The sequence below is a fragment of the Equus quagga genome, chromosome 13, assembly GCF_021613505.1.
Source record: "Equus quagga isolate Etosha38 chromosome 13, UCLA_HA_Equagga_1.0, whole genome shotgun sequence".
NCBI lineage: Eukaryota > Metazoa > Chordata > Mammalia > Perissodactyla > Equidae > Equus > Equus quagga.
The window spans coordinates 83,171,608-83,183,269 of NC_060279.1; the positions used below are offsets into that span (position 1 = coordinate 83,171,608).

At 42.9% G+C, this 11,662-nt stretch overlaps 1 protein-coding gene across 1 annotated transcript in view; it reads right to left on the reverse strand.

Annotated features, from left to right (window-relative positions):
- The window catches only part of ZNF470 (zinc finger protein 470), a 43,582-nt gene extending 34,514 nt beyond the window's left edge, over positions 1–9,068 (reverse strand). Inside the window, exons 1-3 of the mRNA XM_046681637.1 lie at positions 8,469–9,068; positions 7,621–7,750; positions 6,517–6,608 (exon numbers count right to left, since the gene is read on the reverse strand). Of these exons, the coding sequence (XP_046537593.1) occupies positions 6,517–6,576 (60 nt within the window). The 5' untranslated portion in view covers positions 6,577–6,608; positions 7,621–7,750; positions 8,469–9,068. The remainder of the gene's footprint in view (positions 1–6,516; positions 6,609–7,620; positions 7,751–8,468) is intronic.
- Between the last annotated feature and the right edge of the window lie 2,594 nt (positions 9,069–11,662).

An 11,662-nucleotide genomic window follows, 5' to 3' on the forward strand; every position in this document is an offset into this window, starting at 1 on the left:
TCTCATATGAAAAAATGTTGACTGTATTCAAAGCAAGGTATCTCCAAGTACCAAACTGTTATCTAGGTTAGGAGCTGGAGCACTACTCTACATAGAGAAATCAAGGAGCTCGAGGACTGCAAGAGAAACTTTCAAGGAAGGATGCTGACCTGATGAACATGATTTCAATTTCCACATTGTATTCTGAGAAATCTTAGTGTTCTTGAGATGTTAAGAAGTATGCCTAAAAAAATGAAAGAAAAGAAATGCCTAGTGATATGCTTTTCAAATAAAAATATATTTGGATTAGGAGAGAACACACGTGGAAAGTTGGTTTTTAAAAATCTATGGAGAAGTATCACAAGGGAGCATGTGAGGTAAGCACATGTCAGCAACCTGTTTTATTACATGAGCTGCATTTCCTAATCAACCAGCAAGGTGATGCCAGTCATCCATTCTGTGGTTGCTGGCATATTTTCCATTTCTCATTTTGTGAGTTCACTTATATCAAGATCTAAGTAGTTTTAAATAAATACCAGTCTTGAATCAAACCAGAGAGAGAGAGCTCAGATTAGTCCAAAGAATTCAGACTCTTGCACTGACTACCTGGGTGATCATGGCCAAGTTAATTAACTCCCATATGCCTCAGTTTCCCCATCTTAAAATTGGGAATAATTTTGGTACCTACCTCATCGCAGAATTGTGAGAATTAAATGAAGTAACAGGCATACAGTACCTGGCACAAGTTAATTGCTCAAGAATTGTTACCCATGATAATGATGAAGGAGGGATGGGAAAGGAGGAAGAGAAGGTCAAGAACAAGTGAAACATTTGGTTTAATACTTCAATAAAAGTTTTCCCTATAATTTATTTTATCTATTACTAGTTAAGAACAGGGTCTCTGAAGCCAGATCACCTATGTTCAAACTGTTCTGTTTAGTAAACCTAAGCTATTAGTGTCATTTTCACCTGTTGAAGATATTTAAAAGAACTCAAGAGAACAGTCGATTGTATTTACATACATATATTTACCATTTCTGTTGCACTTCCTTCATTCCTGATGTTCCAAGTTCTCTTCTGGTATAATTTCTATCTGAAGAACTTCCTGTAGTAATTCTTTTAGAGATTTGGCAATAAATTTTCTTAGTTTTTCTTCATATGACAAACTGTATTTCTCTTTCATTCTTTTTCTTTTTTTTTGGTCTAACATTGGTTTAGCCACATTTTTTTTAATTGAGGTATAAATTGACATACATTATATTAGTTTCAGGTGTACAACATAATGATTCAGTATTTGTATATATTGTGAAATGACTGCCACAATAATTTTAGTTAACATCCATCACCATACATAGTTACAGAATTTTTGTCTCTTGTTACGAGATCACCTTCATCCTTGAAGGCTATTTTTACTGGACATAGAATTCTGGGTTGACAGTTCTTTTCTTTGAGCACTTTAAAAAAGTTCTACTAGACTGGCTTACATGGTTTCTGATGAGAAATCCAGTTATTCAAACCACTGTTGCCCTATGTGTTATACATCATTTTTCTCTGGCTTCTTTTGAGATCTTTTTTCCTTGTCTTTAGTTTTCAGCAGTCTGATTATAAAGTTTCCAGGCAGGGATTTCTTTATCACCTTGGCGTTTGCTCAGCTTCATGGATCCATAGGTTTGTCTTCCGCTAACGTTGGGAATTTTTCCGCCGTTATTTCTTCAAATGGTTTTCTATATTCTACTTTCTCCTCTCTTTTTTGGGAGTTCAATGATACAAATGTTAAATATTTTGGTATTGCCCCACAGGGCCTTGAGGCTCTGTTCACTCTTTTTTCTCTGTCGGGTTCAGATTAGATAACTTCTGTTTATCTTCAAGTTCACTCTTTCCTCTGTCACCTCCATTCTGCTGTTAAGCCCATCTAGTGAGTTTATTTTTCTTCACTTCTTGTTTATATTTTCTATTTCTTTGCTTGAGACTTTCTATCTTTCCACTTGTTTCAAGGGTGGTCACTTACTTGTTGGAGCATTTTTATAATAGCTGCTTTAAAGTCTTTATCAGACAATTTCAACCTCTGTGTCACACCAATGTTAGTATCTGTTGTCTTTTCCCTTGTGAATTGAGATATTCCTATTTTTTTGTTAGCTGAGTAATTTTAGATTGCATCTGGACATTTTGGATATTATGTTATGAAACTCTCTATCTTGTCTAAACCCTATGGAGAATGTTGATATTTTGTTCAGGCTGCAAGTTCTAATCAGCCTTCTATGGGTTGTGTTTCAACGTCAGTTCCATTTTCAAAGCCTTTGCAGTTAAACTGTTCTATTTGTACACCACCCAGTGGCCAGCCTGAGACCTGGATAGTGGCCTACCCCTTAGTTCACATCTCAAAGAGAATGATATGCTCTTTAGAGTCAGCTACATACATAAGCAGCTCAGAGTAAGTCCAGAAGTTCATAAACAACTTTATGTGGTTGATTTCCAAAGCTCCTCTCTCTCTGTGAGCTCTCTAGTACTTTCTGTTTCCCAGGGGCTCCTCTTTTTGGTTCTCTGGCCAGATAATTTAGGCTTATTTATTACATTCCACTGTGCACTTTCCATAACTGTACCCAACCCTGGGACGACGCACAGAGAGGAAAGAAGCAGAAAAAAAGCAATAAGGGTTTACTCCAGGTCTGGGGAACACAGACTCTCCAATCATAGAGAAAATTTCACCTCCCTCAGAGTTTTAAGACTCCTGCAGAACCCCACTGCCATCATCAGGGCACAAGAAAACAAATAACATTTTTTTAAAGGGGAATTCCCCCTCCCTGAGCATTAAATCCCTTTTCCACTTCTTAAGCCTGAACTAGAAGGTTCTCTTGCAGCTTTTTCTGTCCATAACAATACCTACTTCTAGGTTTTGGGCTTGTTGAATCCATGCTAGGAGATACTGGGGTGGGGGGCGCAAAGGGAATAAGGTAAACACACCGCAGGTTTAGTGGTACTCGAAATTTTGAGCTTCTTCCCTAATCTGCCTGCTACTGTTTAGAGACCTTAAATTGCTGCTCCGCACATGCTGTTCTGGTTTTACAGCAGCTTTCAGTGGGAAAGGATGGACTGTCCTCAGTCCATATTACCCAGAAACAGGACCCTCTCAAATTCAGGGTAAATTATTATTTCATTGGAAATAAAAAGCCTCCTGATGTTCAGTGCTTCTTGTGCATCATACATCATATTGTAGTTCTTTAATTTATATATGTATGTGTGTGTATATGTGTGTGTGTGTGTGTGTGTGTGCACGCAAAGAACCACATACACACATAGGCAAATAATAGCATATACAGCTAATGCTTATATGGTGCTCACTATGTGTCAAGTACTTTTCTAAATACCTAAAATACATTAACTCATTAATCCTCACAACAGTCCTATGAATTTGGTACTACTATTATTCCCATTTTACTGTTGAGGAAACTGAAAGTAAGGTGATATATCTAGTATATAGTGGAGCTAGAATCTGTACCCTGCTGGGAGCCGTGGCTACATCATTTGATCGGCTGTTTGACAGGGTCCAGCCGATTAACGCCGAGGGGTGCAGGGTCGCCCCTTGCTGAAGAATAACTGGCCAGCCCCTCACATAGTTCTGAAACCTGTGCTGCTTCTAATTGCCCTTCATTCCTTTTCCTTTCTTAACCTCCAGTTTTCACTCCTTTGGGTGGCTGCTTGGGAGGCACTACCTCCTGGGAAAATTAGATACAGTAAGAGAATGTGACCACCTGCAGGTAACTTTCAAGATATTTTTCAGTTAATTATTGGAGGAGCACACAGTCCTATTTGAGACAATCAGAAAGGAATCCTGCCCAGATAAGATGTCGAATTAGGTTTATGGCCTCTGTCTGGTTAATGTTTCCTTCTCCATCCAGTTCTTTGTCTAAATATATATGCATCGTCCTTCTAAGTTTGTTGGTTAATTGGATGATCAAGAAGTATCTATATATTATTCTTGACCTTCTGCTTTCTGTTAAAATGTTATAGAGGTTTTCTCCTAAAAGCAATAAATAATAAATAATTGATGAGTAGAAGGGCCGAGGGGTGCAAGAATGCCCCTCAGTGAAGAATGGCCAGCCGAAACCCCTGATATTTTCTGAATTATATGCATGCTTTCTAGCAAGGTTGTCTATACTTGTTTCTGTTTTTCATTCTTGAAGATATATACTTTAGCTTAGCTTTTCAGCCCTTTACTTTACTAACAAAATGATACTTTCTCCGGCAGTGTGTTTAAGGGACTGTTAGCTCCACAATCTAAAAGACAAAGGAATGCTTTCACCCCCTAAAGGGCGCGAAAACGTAAAGGTGTTTAACTGCCCGCTGAGAATGCAGATAGCCCTGGGGATAAGACACCCTAGAGTCGCCTTTTGTTCCCATTAACCATCTACACTAATGGCGTAAATGATTGAGGGAGGCAGGGATGGCTCCACCAGGATGTAACCAGACGGACTGCTGTCCTGTCCGGAGGCCTGGACCTTCTCTCTTTGATTTAACTTTACCATGAATTACAACAGATGCCTAGGTACCTATCTCCTTTAGCTTAGAGACAACAAACATTAGTTAATTGCGGAGAAGACTACCATTAACCTTATGCTATACAGAATGGAATGCTAATAAATATTCTTGTGCTCATTTTTTACTTCCTTATCTCTCTGAGAATATTTGTAGAACTGTTTCTGTACCAATCCTGAAAAATATATAAATGACACTTGAGCACAGTAAAGTCGGACTTGCTAACACCAACCCAAGTCTCACGTCCCCTTTATTTTCCCCTCATCGCGCCGACGCCGTCCATCCCTCAGGAACCTGGACTCCGCCGGGGCGGGACCCCGGCAGTACCCAGGCAGTCTGGTTGCAGAGTCCATATTGCTAACCTTTCCGCTATACTCTGCCACTCTTAAAATATTTTCCTCTGACAAATAATAATTGTGCTCTTGTTTAAAATGTTTGAATGTACTTAGAAGCAAGTTCCATTGGTAGTGCATGTTTTGTGACATTATAGCTGATAAAAAAGGTGTTTTGCTTTGCCATAAGTTGCTCACTGTCTTTGACACAAAATAAAAACAATTTAAGTATTCAAGTTATTTTTTTTTAAGATTTTAGTTTTTTCCTTTTTCTCCCCAAAGCCCCCCAGTACATAGCTGTATATTCTTTGTTGTGGGTCCTTCTAGTTGTGGCATGTGGGACGCTGCCTCAGCATGGTTTGATGAGCAGTGCCATGTCCGCGCCCAGGATTCGAACCAACAAAACACTGGGCCTCCTGCAGCGGAGCGCATGAACTTAACCACTCGGCCGCGGGGCCAGCCCCTCAAGTTATTTTTTATTTGATTAGTTTTTTAAGTTTATAAATAAAACTTGATCATTTCTTACAATAATTAATTTGCTGGTGACACTAGTTTAGCATTCACTTTAATCAGAACATGAATTATGGCTCTTAAGCGTCTATTGTTGGTCATAAAAGTATTAGAATTAAAAACATTCTCGAGTAGAGTAAGTTTGAGAAACTAATCCACAAGGAATGAAAAATTAGGAATTTAGTCAAAGAAAATAATCAATTGAGGGCAAAAATTCAACTACAAGGATGATCACTGCAATTCTATTAAATAGCAAAACAGTGACAACAATTTACCTATGGAACAACAAGGGGCTGATTAAATAGATTCTGGTATTCACTCTAGAAAGAAAAAAGAGTGTAGAATATTCCCTGGCATTTTAAGACACTCATGGCTCCACAGTCAACTGGGGAGGGGAAAGCTTTGCGTACTCTGCCCAAAATGCCACCCATCTCACCTGTGCCCGCCAATCTCCTCCTTCAAGTTGCAACTCAGTAATTACTTCCTCTGTGAAGTCCTTCCAGCCCTTCCTCCCTCCAACAGTATGACTGTGCAGGCTATATTCTGCATGAGGATCTCTCACCAAGGAGGCAAGAAGGAGCTAAAATAAAGTAGACTTCCTCTTGCCAGATTGTGTGGTCTGTCACAGAGCTTCACCAGTCCACAGGGAGGGGCACCTTTTTCTAATTCAGCCAAAGGCCCCATTTGAGCTATTAATGGTCCTTCCTCTACTAGAGACCAGAAGTCTACTCTCCACTTGCAGCAGTTATCACATTGTATAAATAAACGTTCGCTGCCTTTTCATTTCTCCAATGGATGATAGGCTGAGAGCCAGGATGGGGACTTAGGGACTAGGCAGATCATGGCCCTAAAATTTCCTCTAAGGACTTCACTTACGCTTTTTCAGATACTTATGAAAAGATTGAGCACAGGGAAGAGCTCAGACTGGGTCAATTCTTGAATGAAGAATAAACACTGAGTAGGAAGAAGAGGAAGTTCTGAGAGGGCACTGGGCCGTTTGAGTCTATCCCTGTGGCCCCATCACTTATCAGAAAGGAAAAAAATGGGAACCAGGCCCAAGGGTGGAACTCTAAGGCAGACAGCTTTCAGAAGGAAACAAACATCACCAAACCCTGGAAAGCAAGACTGTATTTTAGGGAGGACAGAGGGAATACTAACTCACCAGGGACATAGCTTTAAGAAGTTCAATTCCTGTCACCTCCTCCTCTTCCTGGCTCCTCATTTGGAGAAGAGCTTTACTCTGAGAGGGCAGAGCTGGGGGAGGAGAAAGGAGTAGTGAGAGGCTGAGTAGCTCTAATAGTCACAACCTACAAACTCTTTCTGCCCTTCAGTTCCCTCTGTTCTCACTCCCACATTCCCACCACACCCTCCCCTCAGCATTCCTGGGAGACCTACAGTTGACAGTGGGGTTCCGCTCTGCTCTGGGTTTTCAGGCTAAGCACAACCTCTCTCTCTCAAAGCCGCCCAGTAATTAACAACAGAGATGTACTACGGGTGCTGCACATCTGAACACTGACAAGTGTCACAATCTTCAGTGAAAACAGGGGAATACTGTCATCATTTCAGATGTGCAAGCTCTGGGAAGTGAAGGCTTCTGCACGAGTTACAGAGCTTGTCAGTTACGGAAACCAGCCACCAACTTAGGTCTGCCCTGCTGCACCACCCAAGTTATCTGCCCAAGCGGACAGCAGAATATAACAGGAAACGGGCACCCCATGCGACTAACTACTCAGGATTTGCAAAGGTTCTATGAGACCTGGAAAAAGCCATCTTTCCCAGAGAGAGGCACTACCTCTGTTACTACCAAGAGTTCACATGGCTTGCAGATAACTGGACCAAAAACCATCAGGAGACCCAGGTTCTCATTTTGCTTTGTGACAATCTATAGTTTTGAAGAATTCCCTTGGTCCCCCTGAGACAAGTTTCTTCAATCAGGAAGAGGATGAAAGTATCAGACATAATTCTGGCTTCTTTCCTCTAAACTCCACTGCTTTCTCAAAGCATTATTATAGTGATGACAAGAATGAACAGTTATTGAGCACTTTCTATGTCATGTGCTTTACAGATATGAGCTGGTTCAATCCTTATAACAGTCCTATAAGGTATTAATATTATCATCTCCATTTTACTTAAGAGGAATCGAGGGTCGGAAAGTTTAAGGAAAAAACACCTGTTCAGTAGAGGCTTTAGGATCGGAACTCTTGAAGTTATTTAACCCTGTCCGAGTCAGTTTCTTCGACAGTCACAAGTGGGTATGAACACCTACCTCGAGCAGTTGTCGAGGGGATTACACGAGAGCCAGGACGCAGGACTCTGGAGTCAGCTGTCCTGGATCCGAATCCTGGCTCCTCCACTTACTTGCGACACTTGTCCTCTCTACGCTTCAGTGTCCTCATCTGTAAAAAGAAGGTAAGCTAGTTCCCACTTCACGGTGTCGTGAGGGTTGGTGTTAACATCCTCAAAAGGTCCTGGAACTGTGTCTGGCACACAGTAAGCACTCAGTAGACATTAGCTGTTATTGCTATTACTGCGTGCAGCAGAACAAGCAAAGAACGATACGGCTTCGAGCAGCGCTTCTTCCCCCCTCCCTCCTTTGTTATCAGAGTTGGGATTGGGAGGGGGAGAGACAAGTGTGAGGGAGGAATGGGAGTATTTTCGCTCATTTACCAGAAGGCGACCAAGCCATGGAAAGGCTGGTGTTGCTCGGCACTTCGGGTGAAGCTGTGAACCTCGCCTTCCTCCCAGGCCCCATCCCACTCTTGAATTACGGACAGGGCTCGGACAGGGAAAAGTTAGACACTGAGGGCCTCCTCGGAGAGCAGCAGGGCGCCCAGGGGCCGCGCTCTGGCGGGAAGGCTCTCTCCCCCGCGTCCCCGGAGATCCCACAAAGACCTGGAAGCGGAGAGGCTGGCTGGCCGACTCTGGGCAAGTCAAGGGCCCTCCCTAAATGCAGCTCCATAGTCTGACCAAGGGGACCCTCCAAACCTCTGGACTCCCAGGTCCATCAGCCTTTGAGGCCGGGGACATCCTCCTCCAGGACGGGCCCCGAAGACAGCACCCCCAAACCTCAGTTTCCACCCTTGCGGCCGCAGGCGAGCCGTCCGTCACTCTTACCCCTGTGCTCCGTCCGTGGACATGTGGACGCGTCCCGGGGCCCGCCCCTCAGGTGGGACAGGCGGCACCCGCCCGGACTCCGGGGCTTCGGCCCACGGGGGCGCTCCGGGGCGGGGTCGGAGGGGAGCAAGGTCTCGGCCAGGAGGGTTTCCACTCTCAGCCGCGTAACATCCTTCCTTCACTCCGGCGCACGCCGTCTCTCACGCGCTGCCGGGACGCGCACACACACACGCCGCGGTCACACACATCCCTCCTGCGCCCCGCCAGTCACATCTCACACTTGCACACACCGCCCCATTCACACGCGTACCCGCCTCCTCCCCGTCAGTCACACATCCTCTCAAACGCATGCACACACCACGCTTGTCAGTTGCCAAGTCGCGCGCACACGTTCACGCCCGCCCCGCATGCGCGGACCGGAACGCCAACCCCTTGGGGTCTCCGGGGGCCCGGGCCCAGCCACTGCCGCCACCCGAGCCGGCTTCCTCCTCAGAACCGGTCACACTCGCTCACGCACGGAGTTTGAGCCCTCGCCGGAAGTGGGCGTGTCCTCCCGGCGCAATGGCCCCTGGGAAATGTAGTCCTGACAGGGGCAGCGGCCGCGTTCTGAAATCGGGCGGTGAGGCTGCCAAGCACGGTTCCTTTCCCGGCCTGGTGATCACAACCCTCTGTCCCATACAAGTGGCTCCTGGTCCGGAACAGAGCCGACTAGAAGCCTCCCAGCTCCTACTCTGGCTCCCAGAAGCACAAGCCACCCCCAAGAGGCGGGCCGAGCCCCGGGGGCTTCTGGGAGCCTTCGCCGGGCTCGGAGGAGGTGCAGACAGCCGAGACCTAGCTCTCCGCGCTCCGCAGATTCGGGTCGCAGGAGGCGGGGAGCGCGCAGGCGCATTGGACCGGGGGAGGCCAAGGAAAGTGGGCAGGGCTTAGGAGAGGCAGGTGTAGGGGCGGAGCCTTCGGGATCTGAGGAGTGGAGGCTTGGATCTTGCCTGGTGTCTTGTGCACTTGTGATTTGTGATTTTTGAGTGTGTGTGTGTGTAACCTGTCTTATTTCATGCCTCCCGGTCCTCTGTCTCTGATATACTCTACTCCCCCAGCCCATTTTGTCCCTCCTTGCTAGAATGAGGGTCCCAGGAAGACACACAGCTTGTTGGTCCTGTTTAGGGTCGTATTCCCAGTGACTAAAAGTGTGTTTGGCACATGGTAAGTGCTCAGTAAAAAAATCACAATTTAACATGAGCAGTGTCATCGTGACACAGGTACAGAGACTGGTCCACCACGTATCACCCCAAAATTAAGCTCCTCTCTCAGACACACCCAATCACTCAAACCCACACAGCCACGTTTTCCGGGATCCAATTTCCCTCAGACTTCATGGACTCCATAACGAAGTTAATTCTAGCTGTGAAGATGCCATCTCTAAGGAATTGCAAATGGAATCTTAGTGTTCCTAACATTTTGTGGTTGGTTATTCAAGTTGGATAAAAATGACACTGCTACTTTGTTTTAGAACTGACGTATTAACAGCTTGGAAATCTTCACTCCCATCCTCACAATAAGAAAAACATTCAACAAAATGAAAATCAACTTCTTTTAGATCCATCAGAGAATTGAGGTCACAAAGGAAACCACTACCCTGAAATTTGGAGAGACAAGAGAATACAGAAAATCACAGCCAGTATCAGCTTACCTGAAGCAAAAGTTGCTGGAGCCATGAAATGGTAGGAACTCTTAATTGGTAATCTTGAAGAATTGTTGGAGACTTAGTGTGGACCAGCTTGTGAATTAAAAAATCTGAGGGGCCTAGTCTTAGAGGGGCCCCTAGACTTTCATGGATTTACCTCCAGGAACTCCATCAAGTTCTCACAGCAAAGATTGGGGAGAAACGTTGCGATTTAATATTCTTTATATTTTCTCGTGCAATTTTAAATTTTTTAAAGAATTTATCCCCTTTATTTGGATTTCAAATTTAATAACTACATAGTTGGTTAATTCTCTATTGTGTCTAAAGTTATTGCTCTTTTCTATTCTGCATTGTTCTTCTTTTTGTTCAGTTGGTTAAAAAAAAACTCCTCTCTCTTTTGCTCTCTCATCAGAGGCTTTGATATATTCTGAATCTTTTCAAAGATAGTGCTTCTGCTTCTGTTAATCTTCTGCGTTTCACTGATTTTCTCCTTTGTGTTTTTGCCTATGTCCAATCGCTCTTTAACATGCTTCTTTACTTAAATACATACTTTGTTCTTGACCTTTCTAATTTCATGATAAATGTATTTAAAACTTAATTTTCCCACCATTTGAGCCATGAGTGTTTTATCATCTAGTTTTAAGTATTTCTTAACTCCTTTTCTTTTTTATCCATTCTAACAATCTCTGAATTTTAACTGGGGTATTTAGTCTATTTACATTTAATGTAATTATTGATATGGTTGGATTTAGGTTTATCATTTTGCTATTTTATCTTTTTTTAACCACTTGTTTTTAGTCCTTTTGTCCTCCTTTCCTTTTCTTTTAAGTTAACTGAGTATTTTTAAGAACTCTATTTTAATTATTGACTTTTTAGCTATAATTCTTTACATTTAGTGTATTTTACATTTATGGTACATTTAGTATATTGTAGAATAAATATATGCTCAAGGAATTATAATATACATCCTTAACTTTTCAGTGTACTTGAATATTGCATCCCTTCACATTAAATGTAAGAAATTTGCCAACATATAGTTCTACTTATGTCTCCATCACTTATGAAAGATATATATGTTACATCTATATGCACTATAAACTCCATGATACAATGTTATAATTTGGACTTTAAAAATCATGTTTTAAATGAAGTTTGTAAAAACAGAGAGAATAATTATTAGGTGTTTAAAATTCACCCACATGTTTACCACTTCTGGTGCTCCTCATGCCTTCTTGAAAATCCAAGTTATCACCCAATATTTACCTCAAGCCTGAGAAACTTTCTTTTAGCATTTTTTGTCATGTAGATTTACTAGTAACAAATTCATAGCTTTTGTTTTTCTAAAAATGTCTATTTTACCTCCATTTTTGAAGGATATTTTCTCTGGATATAGAATTCTAGCTTGAAAGGTTTTCTTTCCTTTTCCCCCAGCACCTAAAAGAGTATTCCACTGTCCTCTGGCCCTGATTATGAAAAGTCAGCCATCGTTCATATCATTGTTCCTGTTTGTATC